The sequence below is a fragment of the Mus caroli genome, unplaced genomic scaffold (assembly GCF_978045245.1).
Source record: "Mus caroli unplaced genomic scaffold, Mus_caroli_1 scaffold_3, whole genome shotgun sequence".
Classification (NCBI taxonomy): Eukaryota; Metazoa; Chordata; class Mammalia; order Rodentia; family Muridae; genus Mus; species Mus caroli.
Window position 1 is genome coordinate 17,372,396 of NW_028227258.1, and position 19,903 is coordinate 17,392,298.

Genomic DNA, 19,903 nt, shown 5'->3' on the forward strand with positions numbered 1-19,903 from the left:
CTGGTTTTTTTTTTTTGTTTGTTTGTTTTGTTTCTAAGCTTAAAGGGGTGGAGTTTCCAGTCATTTGTAGTATGTTTCCTTAGAAACAAGTGAGTCAGAGTCCTGACCCTAAACCACTGAGTGTAAATAACATCTCTCAGAGGCTGAGGGAAGCCACTGTCAAAACTGAGACAGACATCTGTGAGTCTCTGAGCTAAAGCTGGGAATGACCATGGAGTTGACAAGCCACTGGTACTGTGGCTGTGAGAAGTGTCCCAAACTGTGTTTTGAAGCTCTGAAGATGTCTAATTAATCCTTATGCTGATCTACCCACGGACTAGTACTTAAAACCTTCCAGGGACTTAACACAAATAAGACAGTAGGTCAGACTTTGAGTACAAGTGTTGAATTCTTCTACAAGCACACATGATACAAGCATGCATTCAAAAGTATACTACAGAAACACTATACCCTCCACTATTATGCTATAAGTTAATGTACCACTAGAAGTGTTTTTTTAAAGCCCTGGGTTTAAAACACTATACCACCACCAGAAAAATATTTATGCAGAAATTATCTTTGTGTTTCTGTATTCCACAAGAGTGAAGAGCCCTATGACTGTGACATTTCCTTTGTGTGGTACTGTTATTCTGAATGTTCAGCTGCAGAGCTGAACCCCTCATCATTGGGCACCTATGTGACAGCTAAGAGTCTTCTAATGACCTCCCCTCTTACAGAAATTTAGGAGAGGCATTTCTTACATTATGAACAATGTACAGCATGCACTTGAAACAATTATGGTAGGCTTGATCATTTTTATTAACAGCTTTCACTTAACCCGTGCTTCTGCCACATTGTAGAAGGCATTTATCCTCAGAGATATGCAAATCATGTCATAGCAGCAAAAGAAAGATAAAAATGAAGGTTGGTTTCACAAGAGGTGGCACTGTGATCATGAGCCTCACAGGAATAGAACGAAATTTATTTTGAGTTCTCCATTCTGTGATTGTAGAAGTCATTCTAAAACTCTTATAAGGAGAAAGTGTTTTTAGAAAATAAAAAGAGAGATTATTAAGGAAACACAGTAGGCTGGAGCATGAAAGAAAACAAGAAGTTCTCTAAATGGGGGAGGTGCAACTCCCACTCACCTATGCATTCTGTCTGGAGGGAAATTTCTCCCACTCTCCAATGAGTTTCTCTGCTCTCCCAGCAGCCACAGAGCCTTCCCACATTGAGCACTGCCCATTGTCTACCCTGGGAACCAATGTCTGCAGACATCATGAGACCCTAGGAGCTGTGTCCTATGGTTATGTTCAGACTTTTATCATGTTTACAACATGCCAATCCCAGCTTAGGGCAAGCTACATCTTTGAATTCCTTATGAGCACATGACTAAGAATATCCAGAAAGGGTATGTGTGAATCAAAAAGGTCTTAACCGAACAGAGGTGCCATATCACTGTGTTGTAAAAACCAATCCCAACAATACAATTTAGTATGTCTACAGAGTCCATGTTTACAGTATCAAATATAAGACCGATTAAAAATCACATGAATCTTTACTTCTAACACAAACATGAACTGAGTCACCTCATAAGCCAAACATTCTTTTCACATATAAACTCCACTTTGTGAACTTTATTTCTCGCTTCTTCCTAATAAAGTGTCACTGTGTTCAAGTCTCATTCAGTGCCAAGCTGTGTCACTGTCCAAAGCTGTGTCCAAAGTTTATTCCTTGATGAGTGGAAACAGGGTAGAGAGCTTTAGTCTGTTCAAATTTTAAAGTATGGAGCATGGTGAAGGTGGAGGCATGTTCTTGATTTTCTCTATCTCTTGACGTAGTTGCAAGCTCTCATTCTGGAATCCTTCCTTGAGAAGTCTTTCCTGTTCCTAAAATGGAGATGGAATTTGAACTCAGAAGGCATCTCACATTCCTCAGACTCTCACAGACTCTGCTTTGGTAGATACACTGAACCCTGCGGGGATTTTGACATTTTTCTGAAAAGTCTTTTTTTTTCTTTAACTTCCATAATTTCTCTCCCCTGTCTTGTACACACACACACACACACACACACACACACACACACATTTCTTTCTCCAGCTTTAGAAATGTAGACTGACAGTTTTGAACACCAGTTCCCTAATGCACTCAGGCCCAGTTCTTACTTCCTTAGATTCATGGAAAACACAATTTTGTATAAAATCAGCACCAGCTTGCCTGTTGTTCTTTGCCTCATCTCTGACACATGCTGTACAAATTCTCAAACACATGAAAGAAGGTGATAAAGAGGGCTTAATCCAACTGGAATGTCACTACCTGAATCGGAATCAGGGCAGGTGTTCAATCAGGGGATTTACTACTTGTCCCAGTTGTAGTAACCAAGACAGAAGACGTATTGAAGCAAGCGGGTCTTCAGTGCTCAGGCAGTTTCATTAACAACAATGGAGGCTTAGTGTAGATGTGGAGGAATGGCCAGAAAACAAGATGTTATGGGCAATTTGAGCATTTGACCACTTTGTTTAAACATTTGAGACTGACTCTACTCTTTAAGATGCTTCCAGAGTTAAGAACATTCTAGGCGTGGCAGACACAAAATTTCTACTGATCTCATTCAATATAAAAAAATTAAAAGCTGAATACTGTGTCATAGAATATGATGCAAAAACCCATTTTACATGTAGATATTACAATTACTCTATTTAGCACAGGAGAAAATAATAGTCCTTGATAAGTTAGTTGAGGATTCTATCACAGAAATCCTAGATAACACCTGAGAAGAATTTGCAATTCAAATCTACAGTTTAATAGACATACCCTGGTAAAGAGCTTCATTTGGCAATAAGCAGACTTAAAGACCAATAATAGTTAGGAAAAAGAGCAGTACGGAGATGAGAATATACTACAGTTTGTGAGCGATATTCTGCCATTGGGGGATGGTATGTTATTTATTGCCCTTGGATTGAGAGTGGGGAGGATGGAGCACAGGTCTCTATTCATAACTCATTCAAGCTTAGACCTTGTGAACCTAATGCCTCAGCCTCCCCATATACATTGTTGATTGGAACACCCAGAACTGAAAATTTAAATGGTGCAGCCAACTCTGCTGGCCCCTATAAGGCCTGCCTAACAAAAACCGTCCAGGTCCACAGAAGAATAAAGAACCAGGTAAAGGGCTGTAAAAGAGTTCTCCAAGAAAATGTACCCAAGAAACAGGCTGGAGTGGTCACTCCCATATCTAATACAGTAGACTTGCAACCAAAATTAATCAAAAGAGATGGGAAGGACACTTCATACTCATAAAAGGAAAAATCCACCAGAATGACTTCTCAATATTGAACATATATGCTCCAAATGCAAGGGCACCCACATTCGTAAAAGAAACATTACTAAAGCTTAAACCACATATCAAACCCCACACATTGATAGTGGGAGACTTCAACACCCTACTTTCACCAAAGCACATGCCATCAAGACAGGAACTAAACAGAGAAATAATGAAAACGAGGTTATGAATCCAATGGACCTAACAGTGAGGGGGATCATTACTCATATCGCATTCATGGACCATTTTGACCATTTCCTATCTATCCTAGGTGGAAGGTATTCTGCTTCTGAAGTTCTGCAGCTGATCAGCCTGACCTAGTCCCTTAAAGATGGCTTCCCCAGTCTCCAGTTGGCACTTCAATGTGACACAGTAGGAGGCCAGGTAAAGCTTCTTGGGGGAGGGAGGAATTGTGCTTCTCTAAGTTGAAGTCTCAGGGAGAAAGGGGGAGGGGGATTTATCTTTGAGCTTTGTCTTGCACAACTCTAGGAGCTTGTGTTCACATAGTAAAAGCTCACTGCAAGTTTGCATATTCAGATAATTAATTTAAAAACAGGTTATAACAGAGAATGCCTACATACATATACACTAGGAACAATTATCTGCCTTAACTTTCTTCTTGCAGGGTCCTGGGAAGTTTAAAACTATAACTGGGCCATCCTTGAAGTCTTGTTTTGACAAACTCAGTCAATATTTTATCTCCTGTTTTTGCTTCTGGGTCCTGTGGTGTATATCTTCTTTATGACCTTTGTTTAATGATTTCTGTAACACCTTGGAACATGCCCTAAGTCTTAGAAGTCTGCTGTTATCTCAGAAGCAATTAAGAAGTCCTGTTGTAGAAGGAACTGGAATGTATCTGCAGATGTTGCCATTTGGAATCATGTGTAAACCTTTCATGGTATTTGTTTCTGCAGAATAAATGCTCTTTTGTCTATGTGTACTAGCTGAGTCTGGGTTCATCCTTCAGTGATTTTCATATCTATAGAACTTTTCACCCAAACACAAAAGAGTATTTTTATATCAATACTTCATGAAACCTTCTCCAAAATAGACAATATAGTGGCTCACAAAGCAAGCATCAACATATATAAGATAATTGAAATAACTTCTTGTATCTTATCAGACCATCATGGATTAAAGTTAGACTTTAACAACAACAGAAACAACAGAAAGCCTAAAAACTAATGGAAATTGAACAACTCCCTACTCAATGATCACTTGGTCAGGAAAGAAATAAAGAAAGAAATGAAAGACTTCCTAGAATTCAATGAAAATATAGGCACAACCTATCCAAACTTATGTAACAGGGTTGGCAGGGTTAAAAGTTTCCTTAAAAGTTCATAGCCCTGAGTGCCTTCATACAGAAATTAGAGAATTCTCATACTAGCAATTTAAAAGTACACCTTAAAAGTCTAGAAAAAAGAAAGCAAACACACCCAAGAGGAGTACATGGCAGGAAATAATCAAATTTGGGGTTGAAATAAATCAATTAGAAACAAAGAGAACAATTCAAAGACTCAACAAAATAAGGGACTGGTTCTTTGAGAAAATCAACAAGATAGTCAAATCGTTATCCAAACTAACTAAAAGACAGAGAGACAGGATCCATAGTAATAAAATAAGAAATGAAAAGGAAGACATAAAAACAGACACTAAGGAAATCCAAAGAAACCTTAAGTATTACTACAAAAGCCTGTACTTCACAAAACTGGAAAAATCTAAATGAAATGAATGATACTGAATGTCTTTCTAAATGGAGAGCACTTAAATGAAGATCGGATAAACTATTTAACCATTCCTAAAACCCCTACGGAAATAGAAGCAGTTATTAAAAGTCTCCTAACCAAAAAGAAAAAAAAAAGAGCCAGATGGTTTTAGTGCAGAATTCTACCATACTTTTATAGAAGAGATAATACCAATAATCATCAAACTATTGCACAAATAGAAACAGAAAGACCATTACCAAAGGCATTCTATAAAGCCACACTTACCCTAATAACTAACCACACAAAGACTCAACAAAGGAAGAGAACATCAGACCAATTTCTCTTATGAACATTATTGAAAAATTACTCAAGAAAATACATGCAAACTGCATCAAAAAAAAAAAAACACATCAAAAACATCACCCAGCACGATCAACTAGACTTCATCCCAGGGATGCAGAAATGGTTCAATTTATGAAAATCAATCCATGTCATCTACCATATAAACAAACTGAAAGGAAAAGTAGATCTTATGAACACCTCATTGGATGCTGAAAAAGCCTTTGACAAAACCTAACACTGTTTCATATTAAAAGTCATGGAAATACCAGATATGAAAGGTGCAAACCTAACCATAGTCAAAGCAATATACAACAAGCCAATAGATAGCATTAAATTAAATGGAGAGAAACTTAAATCAATATCACTAAACATGTAGACAGGTTGCCCACTGTCTCCCTATCTATTCAATATAGTTCTTGAAGTTCTAGCTAGAGCAGTAAGACACCTAAAAGAGATCAAGGGAATACAAATTAGAAAGGAAGAAGTCAAAGTACCACTGTTCTCAGGTGGTATGATAATGTACATAAATGACCACCAAAATTCTAGCAGAGAATTCCTACAGGTGATAATACTTTCAGCAAAGTGGTGCCTAGATACAAAAATCAACTAAAACAAAAAATTACTAGCCCTTTTAAAAACAAACAATACATGGGCTGAGAAAGAAATTAGGGAAACAACACCTGTTACAATAGCAAAAAATAATATAAAATATTTTGTTGTAACTCTAACCAATCAAGTGAAAAAGCAAGAACTTCAAGTCCCTGAAGGAAAATATCAGAAGATGGAAAGATCTCCCCTACTTGTGGATCAGGAGAATTAACATACATAGTGGAAATGACCATCTTACCAAAAACAATCTACAGATTTGATGCAATCCCCATCATAATTCCAACATAATTCTTTACAATCCTTGAAAGAGCAATTCTCAACTTCATATGGAAAAACAAAAATCCAGAAAAGCTAAAATAATCTTGTGCAATAAAAGAACAATTGGATGCATCCCCAACCCTGATTTCAAGCTATCCTACAGAGCAATAGTAATTAAAACTAAATGGTATTGGCATAAAAAGACTGGTTGAACAATGGAATAGAATGAAAGACCCAGATATAAACCCAAACATCTATGGACAGTTTTGGACAAAGAAGCCAAAACCATGCAAAGAAAAAGGAATGAATCTTCAACAAGTGATGCTGATCTAACTGGATGTCTGCATGTAGGAGAATTCTAATAGATCCATAACTATCACCTTGTACAAAACTCAAGTCCAAGTAGATCACAGACCTCAACATCAAACCGAACACACTAAATCTAATAGGAGAAAAATTGGGGGAACTGCCTTGAATTCACTGGCTTGGCACAGGAGACAAATTTCTGAACAAGAACATCAATAGCTCAGACACGAAGATAAAAAATAAATGGGGTCTCATGAAACTGAAAAGCTTTTGCAAGGCTAAGGAAACCACCAATAGGACAAAATGGCAGCCTACAAAGTGGGAAAGAATCTTTATCAATTCTTTATCAGACAGAGGACTAATATCCAAAATATATAAAGAAATCAAGAATATCAATTCTCAGAGAATTCTCAACACAGAAATCTCAAATGGCTGAGAAGTACTTAAAGAAATCTTTAACATCCTTAGTCATCACTGAAATGCAAATAAAAAAGACCTGAGATTCCATCTTATACCCATCACAATGGCAAAGATAAAAAACTCAAGTGGCAGAACATGCTGGCAAGGATGTGGAGAAAGAGGGACACTCCTCCAATGCTATTGGGAGTGCAAACTTCTACAAATCACTTTTGGCAGCTCTCAGAAAATTGGGAATAGCTCTATCTCAAGACCCAGCTATACCACTCCTGTGTATAGACCCCAAAGATTCCCCACTATACCAGCGGGACAGTTGCTCAACTATGTTCATAGCAGACTTATTTGTAATAGCCAGAAACTAGAAACAACTTAGACATCTCTGAACTGGAGAATGTATAAAGAAAACATGATAACATCTACTAAATATAATATTATTCAGCTATTAAAAACAAAGACATCCTGAATTTTTCAGGCAAATGGTTTGAGACCTGGGTTGGGGAGTGTATAAGAGTGATACTAGCTGAGATTCCTATCAGCAGGGGATATAGAGACTGAACTCACCACCTCCTATAGGTAGGCAGGACTTCCAGTGGAAAGAGGACATCATCCCACCCATAGATCCTTCAACCTGAAATTTGTTCTGCCTACAAGATGCACAGGGATAAAGATGGAGCAGAGACTGGGGGAATGGCCAATTGATGACTGGCCCAACTTGAGACCCATCTCCGATGAGCGATGAGAAAGAGTCAATCCCTGATACTATTTATGATACTCTGCTATGTTTGCAGACAGTAACCTAATTTAACTATCTCCTGAGAGGGTTCATCCAGCAGCATATGGAGAGACATGCAGAGACCCATAGCGAAACATCAGGTCTAGTCTGATGGAAGAGTTGGAGATAAAATTGACGAAAGTGGCAGGTGAGTCAAGGACTTCACAAGAAGACCACAGAATCAAGTAGCCTAGACCCATGGAGGCTCCCAGAGACTGAATCACCAATCAAAGAGCAGGCAGGGTTTTGACTTAGCTTCCCCACCCCCATTTGTAGCAGATGTGAAGTTTGGCCTTCCTGTGGCTCCACTAACAGATGGAGCAGGGACTGTCTCTACCTCTGTTGCCTACCACTGAATTCCCTTCCCCTTCCTGGACTGCATGGTTGGGTCTCAGTAGGAGAGGATATACCTTGTTCTGCTGGGAGTAGATGTCCTAGAGTGGGTGGTACCCAAGAAGAAGAAGGGACAGATGTAATGAGGATAAGGAATTATAAGGGCAGAACTGGGATGAGAGAAGGGAGGGATTGCAATTGTGATGTATTTTAAATATAAAATAAATTACAAGAGAAAACAAAGAAACGCAAAACTAACCAACCAAAGAACCCAGTGCAGCCAGAACTCAGTGCAGCCAGGTACCTGAAGTTTAAGGGATATGATTCTTTGTTGCTCTGCCATTAACTCTTTCCGTTCCTGCTCCATCTTCTCAGTCAGCTGTTTCATGTGCTCTTGATAACTCTGTTCTTTCTGTTCCATCAGCAGCTCGTGCTTCTTTTGCATTTCCGCCAATGCTCTGTTTGCTGCCTCTGCGGCTTCTGCTTTTATACGTTCCACTGAGAAAAGAGAGAAGCAAAGGAGATGAAGAATACATTTTGGGAGAGGCTTTTGTTTTTGTTTTTTTTTTTACCACCTTGTGGAATCTTTACCCTGAAAACTGGATAACAAGGAGGCACAGTGAGTGCCATGTCTACTAGTTTAAAAACAGCCACCATGAAGTTAAGAGTGACATTTGTCATTTTTTTCTCTACAATGATGAGGTGATATGGACTAGTATTGCAACATATGCCAAGAATTTCCAACATTGGGAATATTCTCAGTAGCTCTCACCTTCAATCTGCTTTTCCTTTTCTGTGAGTGACTGGTCCATCTTTAGAAGTGTATCAGCCAAATCCTCCTTGGACTCAAAGTATTTTCTCAGCATCACTTCAGCCTAGATGTTGAAGGGAGTTAGAATGAGGAAGTAAGTATATGAGTTGAAGACAAATCATGCTTATTTTGTTCAATTTAATTTTATCAACTATGCAATAAATACCTTGTAATTCAAACAGTATATTTCTTTTTTTTTTTAAATCTATTAAAAGAGCTATTTATATTTGCTTGGAGAAAACTGTGACATTATGACTACACACAACAGTAGCCACTTTCTGGTCCAGTGTTACATGTACTGCATTGTATCATGAGATTCAGGGAACCACTGTATTAAAACAAACAAACAAACAAACAAGCAAACAAACAAACAAAAAACTAAATCACTTTTGGTAACTTCCATAATTGTTACTATGCAGTACATACGTATCCTCACATTGGATCTAATTTCTGTTCACAGGACTGTCTGATATTTACAGTTCCAGCGGGCATGTGTGCAGACTGTGAAAACGTGCAGCCTGCTTCACTGATCAGAAACTGAGTTTTTGAGGAAGAATATATATGAGTATCAGGGTAAAGGAACTGAAAAGATAGACCATTTACTTGAAAGTAGTAGAAATACCAGCATCAAACATCAACAATAAACCCAGCAACATATTAACTTTTGTTTAAAAAAAAAAAAAAGTCTCACTGGACTAAAGTTATCCCATTATATTACATACTGAAATCTTTAGTTTCTATTGAAATATATGTATTCTTGATTTGATTTTTAATTGAATTATATAATATTTGGTATATCTTTTTTTTTAATTTTTAATATTTTTATTACATATTTTCCTCAATTACATTTCCAATGCTATCCCAAAAGTCCCCCATAGCGCCCCCCACTTCCCTACCCACCCATTCCCATTCTTTTGGCCCTGGCATTCCCCTATATTGGGGCATATAAAGTTTGCAAGTCCAATGTGCCTCTCTTTCCATTGATGGCCAACTAGGCCATCTTTCCATACATATGCCGCTAGAGACAAGAGCTCCAGGGTTCTGGTTAGTACATCATGTTGTTCCAACATAGGGTTGCAGATCCCTTTAGCTCCTTGGGTACTTTCTCTAGCTTCTCCATTGGGAGCCCTGTGATACATCCAATAGCTGACTGTGAACATCCACTCCTGTGTTTGCTAGGCCCCGGCATCATCTCACAAGAGACAGCTATATTTGGGTCCTTTCAGCAAAATATTGCTAGTGTATGCAATGGTGTCAGCGTTTAGAAGCTGATTATGGGATGGATCCCTGGATACAGCAGTCTCTAAATGGTCCATCCTTTCATCACAGCTACGAACTTTGTCTCTGTAACTCCTTCCCTGGGTGTTTTGTTCCCAATTCTAAGAAGGTGCACAGTGTCCACACTTTGGTCTTCATTCTTCTTGAGTTTCATGCGTTTATCAAATTGTATCTTATATCTTGGGTATCCTAAGTTTTGGGCTAATATCCACTTATCAGTGAATACATATTGTGTGAGTTCTTTTGTGATTGTGTTACTTCACTCAAGATGATGCCCTCCAGGTCCATCCATTTGGCTAGGAATTTCATAAATTCATTCTTTTTAATAGCTGAGTAGTACTCCATTGTGTAAATGTACCATAATTTCTGTATCCATTCCTCTGTTGAGGGACATCTGGGTTCTTTCCAGCTTCTGGCTATTATAAATAGGGCTGCTATGAACATAGTGGAGCATGTGTCCTTTTTACCGGTTGGGACATCTTCTGGATATATGCCCAGGAGAGGTATTGCTGGATCCTCCGGTAGTACTATGTCCAATTTTCTGAGGAACCGCCAGACTGATTTCCAGAGTGGTTGTACAAGCTTGCAATCCCACCAACAATGGAGGAGTGTTCCTCTTTCTCCACATCCTCGCCAGCATCTGCTGTCACCTGAATTTTTGATCTTAGCCATTCTGACTGGTGTGAGGTGGAATCTCAGGGTTGTTTTGATTTGCATTTCCCTGATGATTAAGGATGTTGAACATTTTTTCAGGTGTTTCTCTGCCATTCGGTATTCCTCAGGTGAGAATTCTTTGTTCAGTTCTGAGCCCCATTTTTTAATGGGGTTATTTGACTTTCTGGAGTCCACCTTCTTGAGTTCTTTATATATATTGGATATTAATCCCTTATCTGATTTAGGATAGGTGAAGATCCTTTCCCAATCTGTTGGTGGTTTTTTTGTCTTATTGATGGTGTCTTTAGCCTTGCAGAAGCTTTGTAGTTTCATGAGGTCCCACTTGTCAATTCTCGATCTTACAGCACAAGCCATTACTGTTCTATTCAGGAATTTTTCCCCTGTGCCCATATCTTCAAGGCTTTTCCCCACTTTCTCCTCTATAAGTTTCAGTGTCTCTGGTTTTATGTGAAGATCCTTGATCCACTTAGACTTGACCTTAGTACAAGGAGATAGGAATGGATCGATTCGCATTCTTCTACATGTTAACAACCAGTTGTGCCAGCACCATTTGTTGAAAATGCTGTCTTTCTTCCACTGGATGTTTTTAGCTCCCTTGTCGAAGATCAAGTGACCGTAGGTGTGTGGGTTCATTTCTGGGTCTTCAATTCTATTCCATTGGTCTATTTGTCTGTCACTATACCAGTACCATGCAGTTTTTATCACAATTGCTCTGTAGTAGAGCTTTAGGTCCGGCATGGTGATTCCACCAGAGGTTCTTTTATCCTTGAGAAGAGTTTTTGCTATCCTAGGTTTTTTGTTATTCCAGATGAATTTGCAGATTGCACTTTCTAATTCGTTGAAGAATTGATTTGGAATTTTGATGGGGATTGCATTGAATCTGTAGATTGCTTTTGGCAAGATAGCCATTTTTACAATGTTGATCCTGCCAATCCATGAGCATGGGAGATCTTTCCATCTTCTGAGATCTTCTAGAATTTCTTTCTTCAGAGACTTGAAGTTTTTATTATACAGATCTTTCACTTCCTTAGTTAGAGTCACGCCAAGATATTTTATATTCTTTGTGACTATTGAGAAGGGTGTTGTTTCCCTAATTTCTTTCTCAGCCTGTTTATTCTTTGTGTAGAGAAAGGCCATTGATTTGTTTGAGTTAATTTTATATCCAGCTACTTCACCGAAGCTGTTTATCAGGCTTAGGAGTTCTCTGGTGGAATTTTTAGGGTCACTTATATATACTATCATATCATCTGCAAAAAGTGATATTTTGACTTCATCTTTTCCAATTTGTATCCCTTTGATCTCCTTTTGTTGTCGAATTGCTCTGGCTAGGACTTCAAGTACAATGTTGAATAGGTATGGAGAAAGTGGACAGCCTTGTCTAGTCCCTGATTTTAGAGGGATTGCTTCAAGCTTCTCACCATTTACTTTGATGTTGGCTACTGGTTTGCTGTAGATTGCTTTTATCATGTTTAGGTATGGGCCTTGAATTCCTGATCTTTCCAAGACTTTTATCATGAATGGGTGTTGGATCTTGTCAAATGCTTTTTCCGCATCTAAGGAGATGACCATGTGGTTTTTGTCTTTGAGTTTGTTTATATACTGGATTACGTTGATGGATTTCCGTATATTGAACCATCCCTGCATCCCTGGGATGAAACCTACTTGGTCAGGATGGATGATTGTTTTGATGTGTTCTTGGATTCGGTTAGCAAGAACTTTATTGAGGATTTTTGCATCAATATTCATAAGGGATATTGGTCTGAAGTTTTCTATCTTTGTTAGGTCTTTTTGTGGTTTAGGTATCAGAGTAATTGTGGCTTCATAGAATGAGTTGGGTAGAGTACCTTCTGTTTCTATTTTGTGGAATAGTTTGTGAAGAACTGGGATTAGATCTTCTTTGAAGGTCTGATAGAACTCTGCACTAAACCCATCTGGTCCTGGGCTTTTTTTAGTTGGGAGACTATTAATGACTGCTTCTATTTCTTTGGGGGATATAGGGCTGTTTAGATCATTAACCTGATCTTGATTCAACTTTGGTACCTGGTATCTGTCTAGGAACTTGTCCATTTCATCCAGGTTCTCCAGTTTTGTTGAGTATAGCCTTTGGTAGAAGGATCTGATGGTGTTTTGGATGTCTTCAGGATCTGTTGTTATGTCTCCTTTTTCATTTCTGATTTTGTTAATTAGGATGCTTTCCCTGTGCCCTCTAGTGAGTCTGGCTAAGGGTTTATCTATCTTGTTGATTTTCTCAAAGAACCAGCTCCTTGATTGGTTGATTCTTTGAATAGTTTTTCTTGTTTCCACTTGGTTGATTTCACCCCTGAGTTTGATTATTTCCTGCCATCTACTCCTCTTGGGTGAATTTGCTTCCTTTTGTTCTAGTGCTTTTAGGTGTGTTGTCAAGCTGCTAATGTGTGCTCTCTCTAGTTTCCTTTTGGAGGCACTCAGAGCTATGAGTTTTCCTCTTAGAAATGCTTTCATTGCGTCCCATAAGTTTGGGTATGTTGTGGCTTCATTTTCATTGAACTCTAAAAAGTCCTTAATTTCTTTCTTTATTCCTTCCTTGACCAAGGTATCATTGAGAAGAGTGTTGTTCAGTTTCCACGTGAAGGTTGGCTTTCTATTATTTATTTTGTTATTGAAGATCAGCCTTAGTCCATGGTGATCTGATAGGATGCATGGGACAATTTCAATATTTTTGTATCTGTTGAGGCCTGTTTTGTGACCAATTATGTGGTCAATTTTGGAGAAGGTACCATGAGGTGCTGAGAAGAAGGTATATCCTTTTGTTTTAGGATAGAATGTTCTGTAGATATCTGCCAGATCCATTTGATTCATAATTTCTGTTAGTTTCACTGTGTCCCTGTTTAGTTTCTGTTTCCATGATCTGTCCATTGGTGAAAGTGGTGTGTTGAAGTCTCCCACTATTATTGTATGAGGTGCAATGTGTGCTTTGAGATTTACTAAAGTTTCTTTAGTGAATGTGGCTTCCTTTGTATTTGGAGCATAGATATTCAGGATTGATATTTCCTCTTGGAGGATTTTACCTTTGATGAGTATGAAGTGTCCCTCCCTGTCTTTTTTAATGACTTTGGGTTGGAAGTCAATCTTATCAGATATTAGAATGGCTACTCCAGCTTGTTTCTTCATGACATTTGCTTGGAAAATTGTTTTCCAGCCTTTCATTCTGAGGTAGTGTCTATCCTTTTCTCTGAGATGAGTTTCCTGTAAGCAGCAAAATGTTGGGTCTTGTTTGTGTAGCCAGTTTGTTAGTCTATGTCTTTTTATCGGGGAGTTGAGTCCATTGATATTAAGAGATATTAAGGAAAAGTAATTGTTGTTTCCTGTTATTTTTGTTGTTAAAGTTGGCATTTTGTTCTTGTGGCTGTCTTCTTTTAGGTTTGTTGAGGGATTACCTTCCAAACAGTATATTTCAAGTTTAAGGTTTTAAAATCAACTTGATGTCCCATTCCAGAGTCAATCATTTCAAGCCGTTCAAATTGTAGTAACAGGTGACTCCATTCATCTAGCTGCATCTTTGATGCCTTATCCCCCTCAAAATATTTATTTCATATGTTACTATCACCTAATGATGTTGATTTTCACTTCAAAATGTAACCTTCATTAATTGGAAAATAAATTTGTCATACAATATATTCTGATCACATGCTCTCTTCCCTCAGCTCACCCCACATCCTCCTTCCCTCCTTACCCACCCAACTCCATGCCTTTTCTTCCTCTAGCCTTTAAAAAAAAAACAAACAGGTAAACAACCCCAACTCCCTCCCCCAAAAACCAAGAAACAAAACAAAATCCACTAAAATACAAAACTGTAAACTGCAATTAATATACAAGCAAAAGAACAATAAGACAAAAAACAAACAAGCAAAACAAAAAAAAACCCAAACACAAGAGACAAAATGTCTACAATAATACCATTGAGTTTGTTTTGTGTTAGCTATGCACTGTTTGGAATGGACTCTGACCTGAAGCTTTAACCAGGGACTTTTCCTTGTCATCTGGTCCAAACAAACCTCCTGGGCTATGACCTTCCTGCCTGCCTTAATGAGTCCTGCAGCTTATTCTCAGAGCACCTAGAATGCTGCCACAACATTTCAGGAAGTGTCATTGTGGTGGTTGGAATGAGAATGGCCCCCATGGAGTCAAATATTTCAATCTTTAGTTACCAGGGAGTGAAACTGTTTGAGAAGGATTTGGGGTATGGCTTTACTCAAGGGAGTATGCCTTGTGTTTATGGTTTGAAAAACTTATACCAGGCCAGTGTCTAGAACATAGGACATAAAGCTCTCTGCGACATTTCTAGCACCATGTCTACCTGTGTGTTGACATGCTCAGCATCATGATGATAATGGACTAACTCTCTGAAGCTGTATGCAAGCTCCAAATTAAATGTTTCCTTTTATAAGACTTGCTTTGGTCATGGTGGTGCTTTATAAATAGTATGTAGCCAAATCTAATCTTGGCCTCTACTGCCTAAGTAGGGCAGTTTAAAATGGCTAAAGGCAAAGACTATTGCTACATCCACTCTAGTAGTGACTCGCATGACAGGCCTAGAAAGCCTGGAAGTAGTCCCGAGCAAAGAGAGCAAAGAGTTTCACGGAAACTTAGTCTCCTGGAACCTCGGCACTCCCATAGCAAGAATACCCCCAGATTTATTCCTGAAATAGTGTAGAGGGTCTTGCATGCTTTCTTACAGTATTTTACTGGATAGGAGTTGGAAGTCTCAGGACAGGCTTAGCAAAGTATACTTAGAATCTTCATTACAGTCAGGTATGGCAAACTATGTTACATGTTAGAAGAAAGTTGGTGAATTCTTCTGACAAATGGAGATTCCCTACAGATACTTAAAAGAACAGCCAAGTTGCTCTCATATGCAAGAATTTACCCAGGCCTAGGAAAAAGGAGGCCTGTGGTTTTAAGAGGAGCTACAGTATTGCATCATTCATGATAAGGTTTGCTAGAGCAGAATCCCCTGGTGCTACCTTTCACCAGGCTCAAAGGAACAGCATAAATTGTGACTAGGGTATGAAATCCTCTCCTGGCCCCTGTCATTATTCTTAACTGTAAACATTGCCTGGTTCCTGCCAGTCCTTTGAAGGCATTCCTTTGTTTTGTGTCAGATAACTTCAATGTACCTTGCCTTCTGTGACACTCTACTCCTTTGTTTTCTGTATTATATAAAACTGATGCTAACGTTGACAAAAATTACATCCAGATAAAGCACTCCTTTGTGTCCATGTCTGTTTGTCATCCTTTTTGTTGCCAACTCCTTGCCCACCTGTCTGGAACCCTAATTTCCCTCGGACTGAGGGAGGCCAACTGAGGCCGGTCCATGGCAGACTATGTACCCTGGATTTTCATTGAGGCTGTAAAGCCCATTGACTCTGTGATCCTGAGTGAGGTCTTAACTTTCTTCTGCCACAATTTCCTTTTCTCTCTATGAGATAATAATAATAATTACTTAATAGAATTGATGCTAGAACTCAGTGAGTTAATTTCTAGAAAAAGTGAGGACAATCTATGCATCAACTGCTATTACTATGATTATTACTAGTCTGTAAACTAGCATTGCCTAGAGCTTACGAGAAAGAAATTACTAGTTCCTTGGTTTGGTTTGGTTTGGTTCTGTTTGGTTATTCCTTAAATCACAGTAGCCCTAGCTCCCTGAGAAGTACTCTAAACACTGGGGATAAATAAATCACTATTGGATGATTCGATGACTAAATAAGAGAATGAATGATTTCCACAAACATTTCTGAGAGGTCCAATTTTACTCCCAAGGAAGAAGCTGCTGTCTGTATAATGGCCGACTGCCTATTTAAATGTAAGGCAAGCACACAGCCCATAGACTGCACTGTAGCTTCCTTGCAGCCACTGACATTTGATGGAGATTCTACACCAAGCACCACAATATGCTACCAACAGCTGAGTTTACCTGGAGTCCCTTTCCAGGAGTCTGGATATACTTTTTCTCCAGCTCTTGTTTCCTTTGAAGAAAAAGGTAGTAACCTCCTGGTTTATAAAATGTCCCCTGCTTCACTTCTTCTTCTACAGGACCAAAGAGGCCCTCCAGTAAGTCTGAGCAATGAGCAGATGACATGTCCATGTTCTTCTTAACAAAGGCATCTCGCTTGGCTTCCAGCTGGGTCTGGTAGGGCACAGGAGGGAGATACACAACAGATTACAGGAGAATGTCTAACTGGGGCCTCATTCTTCACCTCACTGTAATGTCCCTTCAGAAACTGGTCTTTAGTTTGTTAATCCCTGAAGGAATCCTCCTGCATCCCTTCTGCTGCCCACCCTTCCTGACTTAGAAAGTGATTGTCAGAGCACAGATACTACAGCATAGGAAACTGTTTTATTTAGAAGTCTCTGATTTTAGGGATAGTTCAGATCACAAAGGTTAGAATTACACAGGTTCCTGTGTTCTCACTGAATATGCCACTGGACTGCTTGGTGTCCTTAACATTTGTGGACAGATAACTTTTTGTGTGTGAAGCAGGATGGAGAATACCAATGTCAGAGGTCTCTACTCAGATTATGAGGTAAGACAGAGTTCTAAGGCCAGAGACTTTACTAAAAGTATTCAATAAAATAATAAATACTTTTTGGTTTGTTTTGTTTTTTGAGACAGGGTTTCTCTGTATAGCCTTGGCTGTCCTGGAACTCACTTTGTAGACCAGGCTTGCCTCAAACTCAGAAATTCACCTGCCTCTGCCTCCCGAGTGCTGGGATTAAAGGCATGCGCCACCACGCCCAGCTACCAGTTTCATAAATATTTTTTGATATTGTAAAATTCTGTGTTATTTTGTCACTTTGAAGCTAATGAATGATGAAGATGATAGTGATGTGAATTTCAAACTTAGAAAGCATAATGAACCTCTATATACATTCCATCCTAAAAATACCTCAGGTAAGAAGATGCCTATTTCCTACTGACATTGACTAGTTAGCTTCACTAGAAGTTTTGATCATAACAATGTATCATTTGTAAAATCTGGGCATTGCTAATCAGGGAGAGATCATCACTGATCAAATGCCCATGTTTTCTCATAATAAAAAGAAAATTTGTAGAAAATGTGATTAACTATAGTGCTAGGTTTTTTTTTTAAATCAATGTCCAATAGAATCTAATCTTTCAATAGTCATTATAAATCTGTGCACATCACTAAGGGATACCTTAAACAGTATCCCTGTCTAAGGACAATTCTCTTCTCAAAAAGACAAATATATTCCTGACTCTCAAGATGTTGAGTGCCACACCTACCCCTAATTCTGTCTGGAACTTTTGGTCTACATCCTTGAAAGAATTCTTCATGAAGACCCCAATGGCCTCCCTCTCACAGGTCCTGTGCAGGTCCAACAGCTCTTGGAGGGTTTCTGTGGGCATCTGGATCTTCTGATTCATCTGTTCTTCATAGTAGGTGATGGCGTTTTGCACTGCTGCTGAGTTCTCTATCTGGGCCAAAGTCAGTACTGCGTTTTCCATACAGGGTAGTTCTCCACTGCAGATGGCACTGACATAGGTCTGCACCAGGCATTTTAGACCTATATGAGGAGTTCCAAAATGACTATTAGTTGCTGGACAGAGTACATAGCTTTCACAATTTTCTGAGAAAGAAACCCAAATGGATAATGGGTTAACCTGGAGATCCAGAGATCAAAGCCCATTTTTACTGCCTCTACATTTATCCCAGAGATGGTTTTAGTATTGAATCATTCAGGACAGGGCTTGGATGGACCAAGACACTGTGTCTCCTTACTTTATCACCTCTCTTTCTGTATTCCCTTCTCCTTACCTTTCCTTTATCTCTCATTAAGTGGCTAAAGAAAAAGCTTGTCATCACCTTTCTCCTCTTGTCTTTTGTTGTAGTTGAGAGATTTTGTTGCTCCTCTTTCTTTCTTCCTCCCTCCCCCCTCCCCATCCTTCCCTCCCTCCCTCCCTTCTTCCCTCTCTTTCCTTCCTTCCTTCCTTCCTTCCTTCCTTCCTCTTTCTTTTTCTTTCTTTCTTTCTTTCTTTCTTTCTTTCTTTCTTTCTTTCTTTCTTTCTTTCTTTCTTTCTTTCTTTCTTTCTTTCTTTCTTTCTTCTTTCTTCTTTTACTTATTTTAGTTTTCAGTACTACATGCTTCTTGCCCTGTTTCCACACTCTGTAAATGGGTCTGTACTGGTTAGTTTTGTGTCAACTTGACACAGCTGGAGTTATCACAGAGAAAGGACCTTCAGTTGAGGAAATGCCTCCATGAGATCCAACTGTAAGGCATTTTCTCAATTAGTGATCAAGGGGGAAAGGCCCCTTGTGGGTGGGACCATCTCTGGGCTGGTAGTCTTGGGTTCTATAAGAGAGTAGGCTGAGCAAGCCAGGGGAGTAAGCCAGTAAAGAACATCCCTCCATGGCCTCTGCATCAGCTCCTGCTTTCTGACCTGCTTGAATTCCAGTCCTGACTTCCTTTGGTGATGAACAGCAGTATGGAAGTGTAAGCCGAATAAACCCTTTCCTCTCCAACTTGCTTCTTGGTCATGATGTTTGTGCAGGAATAAAAACCCTGACTAAGACAGGGTCTATCCAGTTGTTTGGATTTTATGTTTTGTGTTTTCACGAGAGCTATAGAATGACCAAGACATTCAGGTTTTCATACATCCTTGCACTTTGGATTACTGAAAGCATCACATCCCAGAAACCAGCTCTCAGGCAAGTCAGAGCAGGTGCCAGGTCCTTCCTCTCAACAGTTCTGTGCAAGTCAGACCTGCACTCTCTTTTCTGGTTCTATAGTTGTGATGAATCATGGAGTGTGTGTGTGTGTGTGTGTGTGTGTGTGTGTGTGTGTGTGTGTGTGTGTCTTTCCTTCTGTTAAATCTCTAACTACTTGCTGAAAGGACCCAGATATAGCTGTCTCTTGTGAGACTATGCCAGGCCTGGCAAACACAGAAGTGGATGCTCACAGTCAGCTATTGGATGGATCACAGGGCCCCCGATGGAGGAGCTAGAGAAAGTACCCAAGGAGCTGAAGGGGTCTGCAACCCTATAGGTGGAACAATATGAACTAACCAATACCCCCAGAGCTTGTGTCTCTAG

General features: G+C 39.2%; 1 protein-coding gene across 2 annotated transcripts in view; it reads right to left on the reverse strand.

Annotated features, from left to right (window-relative positions):
- Nucleotides 1-822: 822 nt before the first annotated feature.
- Nucleotides 823-19,903, reverse strand: part of LOC110288302 (guanylate-binding protein 1) — a 28,956-nt gene continuing 9,875 nt past the window's right edge. For both annotated transcript variants that reach the window (XM_085835462.1, XM_085835463.1), the window contains 5 exons: nucleotides 18,097-18,377; nucleotides 16,765-16,977; nucleotides 8,817-8,919; nucleotides 8,349-8,542; nucleotides 823-1,868 (listed from right to left, as the gene is read on the reverse strand). In XM_085835462.1, coding sequence (XP_085691588.1) covers nucleotides 1,758-1,868; nucleotides 8,349-8,542; nucleotides 8,817-8,919; nucleotides 16,765-16,977; nucleotides 18,097-18,377 — 902 coding nt within the window. In that variant the 3' untranslated portion in view covers nucleotides 823-1,757. The remainder of the gene's footprint in view (nucleotides 1,869-8,348; nucleotides 8,543-8,816; nucleotides 8,920-16,764; nucleotides 16,978-18,096; nucleotides 18,378-19,903) is intronic.